A 16893-nucleotide genomic window follows, 5' to 3' on the forward strand; every position below is an offset into this window, starting at 1 on the left:
ACCCCTGCCCGTGAGAAATGATGATGTGGCAGTAGTACCACCTACCCACTTTACCTGGCCACACCCTGAAGGCAAATAAGCAGGTTTCCCCTGCGTGACTCCAGCCCAGGGTCCCAGAGCTCCAAGCAGATGAGGCACGTTGGTCTCATAGGTGTTCCCTATCCAGCTCCAGGGCCCCAGAGTCCCAAGATTCAACTTCAGGGGCATCCCCTCACCCAAAAGGTGTCTAAGGAGATCACCTAGGTTAAAACTCCTTCCTACACCTAACTGTCCAAAGTGACTGAATCAACATATTTATATGCCACGAGAGCAGAGGGCAACCTATAGACTTCAGGAGCAAGGCTTCAACACCTCCCAAATGCAATGTGTCAGGAAGATTTGGGGCATGGCAAAGCAGGACAGAGTCTCAAACAAAGATGTGGTCTTCCAAACCCACATTCACATCACGTTCACCTCCCAGAATCTCTCAGTGACATCTATGCTGGCTTGGTCATGACCACAGAATGGAAAACGACAGGATCCCCAAGGACATGCTGCAAAGGGAGCTGGCTTCTGGCACCAGGCCAATTGGCAGACCAACTCTGTGTTGTGAAAGATGTCTGTAAACAGGACGGGAAGCCTGGCAACATTAACCCTGTTGTGTGGGAATCCCTTGCAGGTGACCATAGTGCCTGGAGACAGTCAGGTTGTGTATTCACAGCAGTGACGAGAGGAGGAAGGACTGCTGGATGGAGTGCAGAAAGAAGGAATGCCATGGTGCATCTTTAGCAGCAAAACCAGATGCCTTCATCTGCCCCAGAACCAACAAAACATGCCTCGCCTGTATCAGTCTCTACAGCCAAAGCAGGTGCTGTAAATCTTTGACTTCACCCATGAAGGCACACTCATTCATTGTTTCCCAGGGCCAACAGAAGACAGCCAATCATGCTGTGGAATACTAATGCCACCTACTGACGACTCAGAGAGGAATAGGCCAAAAAAAAGCAACCCACTAGGACAGTGGTGGCAAACCTATGGCATGCGTGTGTAAGTTGTTGCTACCAAACTAGTAGAGATAACGCTCCAGGCACACAGCCATTTCTGTCTTGTTGATTTATTACTAAAAGTTCAAAGCAGTTACAAGAGTTCAAACAAACGCGTTCATGCTTCAGTCAATCAGATGTCTCGACTGAATATTTGTGACTTCTTTTTCCCCAGCATGCCCATCGGTGCAGGGCACGCCTCCTATTTCCTTTGTTCTGTGAGTAGCTAGTTCTGGGGACTGGTTGCCCCCTCCCTATTTCCTCTTCTGAGTCGGAAGACAAACTGCTAATGAGTGCTTTTGGCTCTCAATAATTGCTTCTCTCCCCCCTCGTCTCTCTAGCTGTCTCCCTTTCCCTGACAGCGTGCCAGAATGGGCACATAGAGCCCTCTCTGTGGGAACGTGCACCATTGCCCCAGCAGTGCCATTCTAGGTGTATATCTGCCCCCCCATGTCGTTGCGGGGTGGAAATGCTGCCTAGAGCACTCTCCGCCCACAGCAGCGTTGGGGGAAGTAGCGTTCCCACCAAGCAGCTGGTTTCTGGCTGCGTCGCTGCCGCCATGCCACTGTGGGTGTGAAACTGTGTAGGAAAATGAAAAGGTCACGTGATTGGTTGCTGCGTCAAGGTTTTTTGTTGATTGCTCCCTGCCGTCGAGCGTTGAGACTATCGGTTGCTTCTTCTTCTTTCCTGCGTGTGAGTGTTTTTCTGCAAACCCCCCCCCAAAAAAAGAAAGCTTTAACAACTCAACAACTCTGAGCAATCCTCCCTCAAAATGCTCAACAACTCTGGGGGCATGGTATACACAAAAAATTGCAGTATATTCATTTGTTTATCCCCTAAGTGACATTTTGGCACTTTGTGATAAATATGTGGGTTTTGGGTTGCAGTTTGGGCACTCAGTCTCTAAAAGGTTTGCCACCACTGCAGTAGGACAATTACACACACACACACACACACACAAATGAAGCAAATACACATTTTATTTCTTGGTTAATATGTATTGGAAACTGAAACTCATCTTGAAAAGGAAATGTATTAATTGAATGAAATCTTCCCTCTCATCCTGATGAAAGCATCCTTCACATCTTTATTTCTCAAACTGTAGATCAATGGATTTAGCATGGGGATCACAAGCGTATAGAACACTGAAACAATTTTATCTTCATCCGTTGAGACACTGGAATTGGGCCTCATATACATAAAGATGATGGTCCCATAGAAGATTGTGACAGACGTGAGGTGGGAGGCACAGGTGGAAAAAGCTTTGTGCCTGCCCTGGGCAGAGCGAATCCGCAGGATGGCAAAAATAATGTAGATATAGGAGATGAGGATAATCAACAAAGTGGTCATAATTATTGCAGTACCAAAGATGAAATGCACAGTGTTAGCCACTGCTGTGCTTGAACAGGAAAGTTTCAGGATGGGACGAACGTCGCAAAAGAAATGATTGATAACATCTGAGCTGCAGAAGGACAGGCTAAATATCAATGAAGTCTGAGCAGCTGAATTTACAAAGCCACAAATATATGCACCTGTTACTAACACCAGACAGAGCTTTTTAGACATGGAAACAAAATAGAGTAACGGGTTGCAAATGGCAGTGAAGCGATCATAAGCCATAACAGCTAGAAGACAAGTTTCAACTGTGACAAACAGACAGAAAAAAAAGAATTGCATGGTACACTCTGGGAACGGAATAGTGCTATTCTTTTGTAGGAAGGTCATCAGCAACCTGGGAGCGATAGTGGTGGAATAGCCAACATCAACCAAGGATAGGTTGCTAAGGAAAAAGTACATGGGAGTGTGCAGGTTTGCATCAAGGGTGGCTAGTATGATGATGCCAAGATTCCCTGACACTGTGACAATGTAAATCAAGAGGAACAGCAGGAAGAGAAGGGCCCACAGCTCAGGATGTTCCATAAAGCCTACGAAGATGAATTCAGTCACCATGGTTTGATTTGGGTACTCCATCATTAATTCCATACTTTCCCTAGGAGGAAAAGCAAAAAGGAAATAAAAAACAAGTAATTTTATTGATTTATTCTTAAAAATTCTCATGAAAATGTGTCAGCATTTTAGTGTGAATTTCTTTCAATAAACACATTTTTGCATGAAGTTTCAATTAATATATGCATATTGGCAAGTGATTTCACCTAATTCAGTTCTCTGTGTTATTTCCAGTACCGTATTCGTTTTTGTGCACCCTTTCCGCAATATATGCATTTTTTTAAACATATTATTAGCTGGGAGAACTGCATCACAAAATTCATTGAAGTGTAGATTTGGTTGAAAGATTTGGGTTATCATATTTGTTTGAAAAGTGCAAACTGGGTGGTTTCTTATTTAAACCCAAACCAAATTCTCATCTACCCCTAGTTATGACTACCTTTACCAGCACTGGGGCTAATTAATGCACAATCAAGTGATGACTTGTATGAAAATTGCAGAAAGGATCAGAAACCATGACAATCTTTTAAAATATCACGTTCCATGACTTGAAGCACAATGGGAGGAATTAAGTGCTAGGTTCCTCTGAATGTTCTGTCATGACATGTAAATCAGCTTGCTAGAGGAGAAAGTGCATATTCCGATTATCCGTGAATCCCAAACTCAATAATTGTGATGTTTCCCTCTTCCATTTAAGAAAGGTGTGCTCTCATTTGAGAACAATGATGAAAGAGAATTACTTCCATACTTGATATGACACAGAATAGCAAATCATCTTTAACATTTTGTTCCAAACAGCAGTAGTTTTATGAGGCCACATGCTTATGCCTAGGGTAACATAGAGCTGCTTAACCTTTTCTCTAGGTGTAACACATAGCAACATGTAAAGTGATATTTTCTTCTCCCTCCCTCTCTCATTTAATCAAAAGCTGTTTTTGGAGGCTACATATTTAAGCTGAGGGATAACAAGGAACTGCTTAACCCGCTCCCACCCTGGACAGTTCACCCCAGAAATAAGCTTTAGGAACTCAAAGTTCTTACCTCACATAAGAGGTGAGCAACCAAGAATTCTTCACTTGCTCTTGTCTCAAGGGTCCTCTGTGGATGTTCGGATTCTTCTCCACAGCCTACTAATAGCAAATGACCAGGACAGTTCTTGTTACCAAATGAGGGTCAGGGAGCAAAAAACAGATTGGCACATAAATGTTCAGTCTCCTTTCCCCCATTTCTTGGTGTGTGTGTGTCTAGTTTATTTCTGAGCCAAACCAATGGAAGCTACGGTCATTTCACTCATAATACACAATGTGCCATTCATATTGGCAACCTCAGATGTAATGCACTGGTAGTCATCTTTATTTTATCACATGCTGTTTTCTGTAGAAGATAATATTTTGACCTAACACAAATGTAGGTTTGTCACTCATTCCTTATTTTCACTGTTCACATTTTAGGACCTCTCATCATAATTATCATCATAATCTGCATGGGCAGAGTTTTCCCATATTTTAAAGGAAGGTGGAAATTTTCAATCCCATGTTATCTTGTTTTACTGAGGCATTAGCTACTCTGACATCAGTAGATTTTATACCCAAATGCATGTGCATAATATTGCAAACTCTGAGCTGAGGTTTCAATGTTATGCAACCGTAAGTCAGTACAGGACTGACTTATGACCTAAGAATGCAGGTTGTGTCAAAGACTGGCACAAAACAGCAGGGTAGGGAGCAATTTCAAATGAAAGGCAAGAGGGAGTGTTGAACCCTATCTCTGCTCTCCACTTTCCCACTGAAACTGCTCTCACACTCCGAGATGCAATTTGAGATTAGAAATTCAAGGCAGGATTCACCTCACCAGCCATGTCAGAGGACGACACAGACTTAGAGTTTTACAACAGGGCTTTCTGCCCTCTCCTTCCCCCAACACCCCAGAAATTGACTCAAGGGTAACCTGCAGAATAGTACACAGAGGAAAGAGGGGGGTGGTCATTTCATCTGACAAGCTCTAATGCTTGCACAGACAGAATGGTTAGAAAAGTGTGGCACTGAATGGCGCTGTCTTAGCCTAATTCATTCTGCCCATTCACTAACTAGGATTTTTTTTTAAATGGCTATATTTTTTGACAGGAGTGGATGCTTTTTGCAAACATAGTACCCACTTTCCCCAAGCAGCTTAGAATGATAAATGGAAGTGTTTGGTTTCTATATTTTTTCTTGATTAGGCAAAATACCATCAAAAATTGATATGTATTTCCCCACAGATTTTTTTTAAAAAAATAAAACTTTGCAAACTGCTGTGGAAACGGGGAAAACAGAATTAGTGACTGGAAAAATGAGGCACTAAGAGAAACTGAAATTGACAGATTCACTAGTCTAATTCTGACTAGTATCACAAGTTTCTCCACATCACCCATATGTTTTGCTCACAAAAACGTTGATCTTTTAGAACATCCTTAATCAGCCCTTGTAGCACGCTACTACAGCAAAGGGACAGGTCCATCTAGCCTTCCTAAATCCATCAAATATTAGGCTTCCATGTAGTTTCATGTTTCTTTTTTCTCATTCTTTTTACTTTAATGTCATCATCTCTGCCACTTGAGTAAACAGAAATTTAAAGCTGGGAAGAATTGTGCTATTCTTCCTACTGAAAGGGTGTCTTCCCATTCATTTTGTTAGGCTGCTGTGGCGAATAAAAAAGGAACATGCCTGCAGTGTTTAAGCTGCAAATACATAGAACCAGAGAATTTTGGAGTTGGAAGAGACCACAATGATCATCTAGTCCAATCCCCTGCAATATGGCTTGAACCAACAACGCTCAGATTAAGAATCTCATGCTCTACCAACCGAACTATCCCTTTCCTTTCGCAGAAAGAAAGCAGAGATATTGCATTAACCCACTGGCCTCAATGCCCAACTAATATGACAGGTCTCTTAAACTTGAAACTTAAATGTTTTATCTGAGCTGAGTTTGAAAATTTGGCTGCAAAGCCTCATGAAAATACTGCTTGGCTAATTCATTTCAGACCACATTTATGGAGATCTGCTTTATCTGTTGGTCTCTTAACAGTCACAGGAAACATGCAGGAGACAACATGTAGCAAGGTCTGCCAGCCATACAACTTTTGTGAACAGAAAATGAAAATAAAATCTGTATAACTGAGATTTTATCAGGTTAGTCAACATAGCCCAAGTAACTTTACCTGTGAAGATGATAGATGTCATTTCTAAAGCCTTCCAAATCAAGATGCATAGGTAGAACTGCTCATTTTATACTTGCTTTGGTATTACCTAGAAATCAAATCCCTGAAATATATGAATGAGAGCTGTATCATTAAAATGTTGTGTAGGACCTCTCAGCATAATCGCCAGAGGACATGCTGTGTGGAAATTTGTTCTTGTTCCCACTGTTCATCATTAATTAGTTTGAAACAGGACTACTGGCTTTCCATTCAGCCCACACAATATGGTCCCAATCCTCATTAGTTATTTTTCTCTACCTTGTTTTCAAATAAGCTCATTGATAAAGAGTATGGTAGAATCAGAAGACTCTTTATTTGCATCAGCCACCAGCCATAGCAATAAAATAAAATGGAATATACTGAAGACAGGGATAAATACTTAACTATAAAAAATAGGTTCTGGAGGTATACATCAATAATCAAATAAAATATCTTATTCCAATTGCCCCTGCTAAAAAAATTGCAGTTTTTGCTGTCATCTTATTATTTTGATTTGCCAGAAGAAAGGACACAGTAGCAATGGTTGAGCAACCTAGTATGGATAGTAGTAGAGGAGTAATAACCCCACTCCTCAAAAAGGGGTATCATTGTCTATTCCCAAACTCATGAACAATGAAGCCAACCAAACAGTGCCAAAATACTTATCATTGGAAAGTGTCTTATGAGTTCTTTGTATTCTGAGTGTGTATTGTTCTCTTGGAAGATATTTAATAGGATCAGTTCTGGGGTTGCTTCTAATACCTGTTTTGTTATCTTGCAGATTTCTTGTAAGACTGATGTCCAAAAATGTTGAATTTTGGAGCATTCCCACCAAATGTGGAGGCATGTGCCGATAGTGTTGAACCTTGTGGTGCAAGCAAAGCTTGCAAGATCTTGCTGGCTGACCAGGGTGAGGATTCCAACCAGGAATTCAACTCCTAAGCTTGGGGTTCCATGGCCAATCCCCCTCCTCAGACCCCTTATGAGGAGCCCCGTTTATTATGTTGTTCCTGCCCAGTGCCATTTCTGCATCTGTACAAACAACTCCATCCCCCCAAAAAAGTCATAGAATCATAGAATAGAATCATAGAATCATAGAGTTGGAAGAGACCACAAGGGCCATCGAGTCCAACCCTCTGCCAAGCAGGAAACACCATCAGAGCACTCCTGACATATGGTTGTGAAGCCTCTGCTTAAAGACCTCCAAAGAAGGAGACTCCACCACACTCCTTGGCAGCAAATTCCACTGTCAAACAGCTCTTACTGTCAGGAAGTTCTTCCTAATGTTTAGGTGGAATCTTCTTTCTTGTAGTTTGGATCCATTGCTCCGTGTCCGCTTCTCTGGAGCAGCAGAAAACAACCTTTCTCCCTCCTCTATGTGACATCCTTTTATATATTTGAACATGGCTATCATATCACCCCTTAACCTCCTCTTCTCCAGGCTAAACATGCCCAGCTCCCTTAGCCGTTCCTCATAAGGCATCGTTTCCAGGCCTTTGACCATTTTGGTTGCCCTCCTCTGGACACGTTCCAGTTTGTCAGTGTCCTTCTTGAACTGTGGTGCCCAGAACTGGACACAGTACTCCAGGTGAGGTCTGACCAGAGCAGAATACAGTGGCACTATTACTTCCCTTGATCTAGATGCTCTACTCCTATTGATGCAGGCCAGAATTGCATTGGCTTTTTTAGCTGCCACATCACACTGTTGGCTCATGTCAAGTTTGTGGTCAACCAAGACTCCTAGATCCTTTTCACATGTACTGCTCTCAAGCCAGGTGTCACCCATCTTGTATTTGTGCCTCTCATTTTTTTTGCCCAAGTGCAATACCTTACATTTCTCCCTGTTAAAATTCATCTTGTTTGTTTTGGCCCAGTTCTCTAATCTGTCAAGGTCGTTTTGAAGTGTGATCCTGTCCTCTGGGGTGTTAGCCACCCCTCCCAATTTGGTGTCATCTGCAAATTTGATCAGGATGCCCTTGAGTCCATCATCCAAGTCGTTGATAAAGATGTTGAATAAGACCGGGCCCAAGACAGAACCCTGTGGCACCCCACTACTCACTCTTCTCCAGGATGAAGAGGAACCATTGATGAGCACCCTTTGGGTTCAGTCAGACAGCCAGTTACAAATCCACTGAGTGGTAGCATAGTCAAGTCCGCATTTTACCAGCTTCTTTACAAGAATATCATGGGGCACCTTGTGAAATGCCTTGCTGAAATCAAGGTAGGCTACATCCACTGTGTTCCCTTCATCTACCAGGCTTGTCAGAGGGAGATCTTTTTCCTGTGACACCCCACAGGATCATGACATGGTCAGAACTCTGCCCCTCAGTTGAAGCTCCTCTAGTCCTTACCCCACCAGGCAAAAGGGGGCCCAGCCTAGGTAAAGGTAAAGGGAACCCCGACAATTCGGTCTAGTCATGGCCGACTCTGGGGTTGCGGTGCTCATTTCACTTTATTGGCCGAGCGTGCTGCCGTACACCTTCTGGGTCATGTGGCCAGCATGACTAAGCCACTACTGGTGAACCATTTTGGCCTAAAATAAATCCCATTGCAATTCACACAATCCTGTGCATCAGTTGTGATCAACGTCAGAGGTCCTTTGGTGTGTCTCACCATGTTGAGACGCATAACTGATTGGGATGCAAGACATGGCCTTTTCTTTCAAAGCACCCAGATTGTAGAATACCCTCCTGAGAGACATTCATCTGATCTCCCCACTTTAAACTTCAGATTAGCAGCTAGAACCATTTTACTCTGCTGAGTTTTAGTGTGGCTTTATTTTACCCTTCTGTTGGTATACACTGTTTATTAAAAATGAGTACCAAAATTGATTTAAGCAGTTTGGACTTTTTATGTTGGCTTTTTTAGATGGGAGCCACTGTGAAATAATCTGATAAATAAATATGAGGTATAATTTTTAAAATAAATAAAAGAGAGTAACATAGAGCAGGACAAAGACCATTCACTCACAGTCTAGTAGTTGTTCCATTATTTAGATCACTGAGTACTGCTGTTGTGACCTGATGGCTGAATACAAAGTCAGACACATTAGGCTGGCTTTTAAGCCACTTTATTGATTCTGAAACCGAACCAATCAAAACCTGGAGAAGGAAACTTCTGCAAGAGCAGAAATCAACTGTGAACTCCGAGGGGAGCCCCTGGGCCAAAGAGTCCAAAAAGCCAGCCTTGTGGCCAACTCCTAAGAAGATCGCTTAGGCTAAACCTGCTTCCTGCACTAACCACCAAAAGTGAATGAATCAAGCCATTTACACACTATGGACTACAACTGCCACTCAGCAGGTGTAGACAAACAGGCAACTCAGTAGACTGCTCACACAAAAAAAACAAATGCACATTTTCTTTCTTGGTTAATATCTATTCGGAACTCAAACTCATCTTGAAAAAGAACTGACTTAATTTAATGAAATATTGTAATGGCCATAAAGTGAGAGGCACAAGTGGAAAAAGTTTGTGGTTTTTTGGCACTTCCGGTTTCCTGCTAATAGGAAAATGCAGCACAGAACTGATCGTTTGATCAGTTTGAGACCTGCAGGGAATAGAGGGGAAAGCACCACGGCAAGGCTCCCCCCCCCCGAAAGTTCCACTAGGGGTTGTGTGTAACATCGAAGGGTCCGGCAGAGCATGATGTTCTGCCACCACACTCCCCCCCGGAAAACACTGTTGAAAGGCAAGTGGGGGGGAGTGGTTGAGAGCTCTTGCGGTTGCATCGAAAACTGTGAGTCCAAGTCTCAGACTGCCATGGTAAGCAGGAGATTTTTATTCTAATTTTACTAAGTCGAAACATCATGGGATTTTCTTTACTTTTCTTTCCTTTTTTTCTTTTAATTTGGTGAAAATGGAAATCAAAAAGGAAGTCAACTTCTGTTTTCTGACTATCTGCCAACTGCTAGGGAAAGATTTGTAAGTGGAAGACTTATAGGCTACCTTAATCCCTCTGGTGAGAAATACCTTCTGTGAGGCTAATACTGTTTGAACTTGATTGCTGAACTTGAACACTATTGGATATAATATTGATCTTGATCTTGAACTCTATTGGATATAATATTGATCTTGAACTTGAAGTGACAGTTCCTAGATTTGAGAAAATCTCTGGAATTATTTGAAAATACCTGGATCTTCACAATCTAAACCAAAGCTACGCAGGAGAAGACTCATCTAACTTTGGGGGGAAAGTGAGTGCCTGGGAATAGCTGGAGGTTTGGCTTGTAGTCAGGCCAGATAAAACGATTGGTGAAGACCAGAGCACCGGAATCTTCTTCCCTTTTTCTTTTCTTTTCTTTTCTTTTTTTTCCTTTTCCCTTTTATTTGGACAACATATTACTAGATTCTTTGGAATTATATGAAAATACCTAGATCTTCACAATCTAAACCAAAGCTATGCAGGGGAACACTTATCTAACCTTGGAAACAAGGAGGAAGGGGTGAGTGCTTGGAAATAGCTGGAGGTTTTGCACATTGTCAAGTTAAATAAATTGATTGGTGAAGACCAGAGCATTTAGAATTTTGGATGAAAGTTACATTTGACTACAAAAGGAAGGCAGAGGACATTACTTGGACTGGAGAAAATTAATCTTTACTCTTGTGGCCTTTTTCTTTAACAGCTCCAACAGATGGCGACAGACTGATGTTGAGAGGATTAATCAAAATTTCAATCTCTACTTTTACATTCTGGAGATGTCTTTGTAATTCAGGGTATTTGTACTACTGAACTGCTCCTTCTCCTTTGTTTGGTACTTTCTCTTTTTCTTTCACTCTGTGTGCTCTAACTAAGGTCAGGCAGTAGGAACAAAACAATCTCATCTTGTTACCATCCTGCTCAGATATGACTAAGAAGGTTGAAGAGGGAGCTTGCAAGCTTCATCCCAGCTGGAGCAACTAAAAAGTTTCATAGATTCTCTGAGGAGTCTGCTTTCCTCTCCTCTCCTCTCCCAATTAACTCCCATTTCTGCAAAATATTGCATAGACTCTCCAGGGGGGGTTGCATCTTTCCCTCCCAGTTGACCTCAGTCTCCAGGGTGAGAGCGGGTGAAGGAAAAGAACTGGGCTGGTCACAAGAGGAGGAAGAGGGTTTTTTGAGTGTTCATGCACACCTGGCATGAGATGCAGGGCTGTAAATAAGGGGAGTGCATTGAAGAACTGGAGTGGTAGGAGCCTAGGACTGCTGCCTTCACCACCTACAGCATCTCCAGGATGCCTTGTGGAGCATGGAGTGCTGAGAGAGAGGAGTGGAGGCTGGAGAGTCTGCACTGGAAAAGGTGTTTATTATTTATTTTTATTTCATGTAGAGACTAGAGGGGTTATTTAAAGAAGTGCATGGGGTAGAGGGGGGCGGGGGGCTGCATCAGAGGCTGATAAAAAAATTCTAGAGTGAAAGAAAGGAGTGGTGGAAGGGGGGAGTATGTTTAAGAAAAATGGATGAGTTTTTCAGACTAAAACCAGGACTGAAGATAGAGCTATATTGATTCACAAAGGCAGCTTCAACTAGCCAGTGGTATTTTTTTTTTGGGGGGGGGGTAATAAATGGTGTTGTTGTGTAATATAGAAAGTTGAAATGTCTGATTTTGGTGTGAAAGGGGGTCCTTGCCATTGCTATTTTGGTGGACTACAATTCCCATCTTAAACACTGACTTTGAGGAATAAATGTTGTGTGTGTTTCAGTTTAAAGCAGAGGCTGGGTAGGAGTGCTTTAGTTGAAGTGCAGTACTTGGAAAATCCTGTTTTGATATCCAGTGCAGTCTTCCAGTTGTTTAAAACACTAACAGAGAAAGTTCCAGTATTTTCCCTTTAAGTGACTTTAGCAAAAACAGATGTCACCGGAGACAGATTCCAGCCAGGAGCATTTGTTGTTCCAATTACTGTTAAACATTTTGTTCATGGTTTCAGCCAACAGGAGACTGAATCACAGTGACATAGTAACATGCAGACACTCTTCGTGTAAGGGAGTAAAGAATTTCAGGACTGTGGCATTCAGGACTGTCACAGGACTGTGTAAGCACTGTGACAAATGTGGTCCTCAAGTAAGTCTGAGTCCATAGGACCCTTCCAAGGTAACACTTCCTCACTAGACAATGCCTTTCATTAGCCTACCTTCCTCAAGAATTTTTGCCTGCCTGGAAGGTGATACTGAATTCTCCCACTGAGCTTGAGGTTATGGGAGGTGATAGGAAGAATCAGTCCCAGATTTTTGAGTGGATTTTTGAGGTCCACTAGCGATGGAGGTTAATAATAATAATAATAATAATAATAATAATAATAATAATAATAATTTATTATTTATACCCCGCCCATCTGGCTGGGCCTCCCCAGCCACTCTGGGCGGCTTCCAAAAGAATATTAAAATACTGTGATACATCAAACATTAAAAGCATCCCTAAACAGGGCTGCCTTCAGATGTCTTCTAAAAGGTAGTTGGTAGTTGTTGTTCTCTTTGACATCTGGTGGGAGGGCGTTCCACAGGGAGGGTGCCATTGAATTTTGTTTGCATTTTAGTGGAAATGATTTAATTTGTACTTCTTGAACCAATATGCAAACCAAAATTCAGCTATCCTTAGAAATGTGAACTTCCCTGAATTTTATGATGCCGCTTTCTAAAAAGAACATTAGGTACAAAAATGCATATATTAGTGAAAATAATCTTCAAAACTGGATTACATTAGGGAAAATCACTTCAAAAAATTCATATTAGTCAAAACTGCATAGAAAATGTGCTTATTAGAAGAAATTTGCACTAAACTGCTACGAAATTTTCATGAAGATTAAAAATATATACAGTACTTGTTTCACAATTTCATTTTCTTCCTCCTAGGGAAACTTTGGGGTAAATAATGGAATACACGAATCACAGCATTGTGACTGAATTCATCCTTCTGGGCTTCATGGACCATCCAAAGTTGTGGACCATTCTCTTCCTGGCATTTATCTTGATCTACATTGTCACAGTCTCAGGAAATCTTGGCATCATCATCCTAGCTGCTCTTGATGCAAACCTTCATACCCCAATGTACTTTTTCCTCAGCAACTTATCCTTGGTTGACATTGGCTATTCCACCACTATTGCTCCAAGGTTGCTGATGACCTTCCTACAAAAGAATAGCACTATTCCGTTCTCAGAGTGTACCGTGCAATTCTTCTTTTTCTGTCTGTTTGTCACAGTTGAAACTTGTCTTCTAGCTGTTATGGCTTATGATCGCTTTACTGCCATTTGCAACCCGTTACTTTATTTTGTTGCCATGTCTAAAAAAGCTCTGTCTGGTGTTAGTAACAAGTGCATATATTTGTGGCTTTGTAAATTCAGCTGCTCAGACTTCATTCATATTTAGCCTGTCCTTCTGCAGCTCAGATGTTATCAATCATTTCTTTTGTGACGTTCCTCCCATCCTGAAACTTTCCTGTTCAAGCACAGCAGTGGCTAACACTGTGCATTTCATCTTTGCTACTGCAATAATCATGAGCACTTTGTTGATTATCCTCATCTCCTATACCTACATCATTTTTGCCATCCTGCGGATTCGCTCTGCCCAGGGCAGACACAAAGCCTTTTCCACTTGTGCCTCTCACTTTATGGCCGTTACAATCTTCTATGGGACTATCATCTTTATGTATCTGAGGCCCAATTCTGGGGTCTCAAACGATGAAGATAAAATTGTTTCAGTGTTCTATACTCTTGTGATCCCCATGCTAAATCCATTGATTTACAGTTTGAGAAATAAAGATGTGAAGGATGCTTTCATAAGGACGAAAGGGAAGATTTCATTAAATTAATACATTTCCTTTTCAAGATGAGTTTCAGTTTCCAATAGATATTAACCAAGAAAGAAAATGTGTATTTGTTGTTTGTGGGCAGCCTACCAAGTTGCCTGTTTTTCTACACCTGCTGAGTGGCACCTGTGGTCCATAGTGTGTAAATGGGTTGATTCAATCACTTTTGGTGGTTAGGTGCAGGAAGCAAGTTTAGCCTAAGCGATCTTCTTAGGAGTTGGCCACAAGGCTGTTTTTTTGGACTCTTTGGCCCAGGGGCTCCCCTCAGAGTTTACAGTTGATTTCTGCACTTACAGAAGTTTCCATCTGCAGGTTTTGATTGGTTTGGTTTCGGAATCAATAAAGTGGCTTAAAAGCCAACCTAATGTGTCTGACATTTTATTCAGCCATCAGGTCACAACAGCAGTACTCAGTGATCTAAATACTGGAACAACTGCTAGACTGTGAGTGAATGGTCTTTGTCCACTCTATGTTACTCTCTTTTATTTACTTTAAAAATTATACCTCACATTTATTTATCAGATTAATTCACAGTGGCTCCCATCTTAAAAAGCCAATATAAATAGTCCAAACTGCTAAAATCAATTTTTGTACTCCCTTTAAATTAACAATTTACACCAACAGAAGGGTAAAATAAAGCCACACAAAAACTAGGCAGAGTAAAATGGTTCTAGCTGCTAATCTGAAGTTAAAAGTGGGGAGATAAGATGAATGTCTCTCAGGAGAGTGCTTAGAAAGAAAAGGCCCTGTCTTGTATCCCAATCAGTTATGCTTCTCAGCATGGTGAGTCACACAAAAGAACCTCTGAGCTTGGTCACAATTGATGCACAGGACTGTGTGAATTGCAATGGGTTTTATTTTAGGCTGAAATAGGCTGGGGCCCCTTTTGCCTGGTGGGGTAAGGACTAGTGGAGTGTCAACTGAGGGGCAAAGTTCTGTCCATGTCATGCTTCTGTGGGGTTTCACAGGAAGAAGATCTCCCTTTGAATTTTGGAAAAGAAGTTTGTTTGTACAGATGCAGAAATGGCACTGGGCAGGATTGACTTCCCTTCCAACTTGACAATTCCATGATTCTCTAATATAGGGGAATAGTAAAATGCTTAACTCATTGTGTTGGTATAGAATTTTAAAATATACAGGGGAAAGATTTGGGGTTGTATGATCCCCAAGGGCTGACCTGAAGTCTCCAGTTTTGCCTGGCTTTTTCCAGGTGGCAGTGGGAGAGCCTGGATCTACTGGTGGGCAAGAGTGTCTTAAAAAATATATTTTTAAAAGAAGACTGCAGGTGGAGCTAGTCAGCTTCAGCCCAGCTGGAATCAACTGCAAATTATTGCATACATTCTCTGAGGAGTCTGCCTTCCTTCCCTCTCCCAATTAACTCCCATCTCTGCAAAATATTGCATAGGATCTCCACGGGGCTGCGTCCTCCCCTCCCTATTAGCCTCAGTCTCCAGGGCTCAGTGGTGGGAGGGAGAGCAGATGAAGAAAAAGAACTGGGCTGGCCTCAAGAGAAAGATGGGGCTTTGAGTCAATTTGCACACCTGGCGTGAGATGCAGGGCTGGAAACCAAGTAGAGCAAACTAAAGAGCTGGAGTGGCAGGAGACTAGCATTGCTGCCTCCACCACCTGCATTATTTTTTTGGATGGCCTATGGAAGCTGGAGTGCTGAGAGACAGGACTGGAAACTGCAGAGTGTGGACCAGAGGAGGTGTTTATTATTTATGTTCATTTGCAGTGCAGTGGAGACGAGAGGGATCATTTCTCAAAGTTGATGGGGTGGGAGGCTGCATCAGAGGCTGAATAAAAGAAAATGCTGGATTGAGAAATTCCCAATGCCACTACAGGACTTTTTCCCTTTCCATCTCCATGGAAGTCCCCTCACTAGCTCATCCTTGAAATAATCCAGTTGGCAACCCTGGGAATGGGTATAATAAATCAGTTTGGATGTGGGAAAGAAAAGAAGGGAAGTGTATTTAAGAAAAATGGAGGACTTTTCTAAACTAAAATCTGGATTGAAGATAGAACTTGATTCACAAAGGGGACTTCAGCTAGCCCAGTGGGATTTTTGTCTCCCACCCCCTATGTTTCTTAAACTCAGTGCTTGGGGAATAAATTGTGTAGGTGTGTCAGATTTTAAAGCGGAAATTTTGAAAATGTTTGCTGAGATCAAACAAAGTGAAAAGAATTTAGAGACTAAATTAGAACAGGTGGATAGTAGAATTGGTAAAATGGATAAAAAAATTGATGAAACGAACTTAAAGGTCAAATTAAAGAGGTATCAAAAAGAACCCAAAAGCTAGAGGAAGGGTGGAAGAAAACTAAAAATGAAATGAAGCAAATGAAAAAAGAGGAAGACAAAATGAAATCAGGTATGTTAGAGATGAATAAAACTCAGGAGGAGGTCTTGGATGCGATTGCAATGAATGAACTGAGACAGAGGGAAACCAATCTGAGGCTGAGAGCTATACCAGAGACACAGGGGGAGAATATCAAGGAGAAACTGATTAAAGAGTTGGCACAATGGTTAGAGATGGAACCAGATGAGGTTGCAAAAACAATTCAAAATGCATTCAGAATGAGAGTAAAATCAGTTAAAACACGAAAATTTCCTGGAGACTGTTTAATAACATTCAGAGACAGAGACATGAGGAATATGATATTGCAGAAGAATAGAGAAAAAAGACTGAATATTGATGGGAATTACATTATCATCTTTAAAGACATACCAATAAGATTACTGAAACGAAGAGACCCCTATAAATCATTTGTTCAAATTCTCAAGAGAAACAACATTGAATTTAGATGGGAGTTTCCCGAAGGAATCTCTTTTTTTTACAAAAGCAAGAAACGTCGACTGACAAGTCCAGAGGAGGCAAGTAAGTTTCTGAGGAAATACAAGGAATTAAGAACAGAGGAGGAGGAAGAAAGAGG

General features: G+C 41.7%; 2 protein-coding genes across 2 annotated transcripts; one reads left to right on the forward strand and one right to left on the reverse strand.

The window, feature by feature from the left end:
- Positions 1 to 2057: 2057 nt before the first annotated feature.
- On the reverse strand, positions 2058 to 3005 carry LOC307214779 (olfactory receptor 5AR1-like; the record flags this gene model as incomplete). The annotated part of the gene is made up of 1 exon (XM_079973775.1): positions 2058 to 3005. The coding sequence occupies one exon, from the start codon at positions 3003 to 3005 to the stop codon at positions 2058 to 2060; it is 948 nt and encodes a 315-aa protein (XP_079829901.1).
- A 10023-nt stretch (positions 3006 to 13028) lies between these two features.
- On the forward strand, positions 13029 to 13965 carry LOC307214931 (olfactory receptor 5AR1-like; the record flags this gene model as incomplete). Its single annotated transcript, XM_079974032.1, is given in 2 exon segments — positions 13029 to 13439; positions 13441 to 13965. Coding segments are annotated over 2 exon segments (936 nt in total).
- Between the last annotated feature and the right edge of the window lie 2928 nt (positions 13966 to 16893).

The sequence above is a fragment of the Podarcis cretensis genome (genome assembly GCF_951804945.1).
Source record: "Podarcis cretensis genome assembly, chromosome: 1".
Taxonomy (NCBI): Eukaryota; Metazoa; Chordata; class Lepidosauria; order Squamata; family Lacertidae; genus Podarcis; species Podarcis cretensis.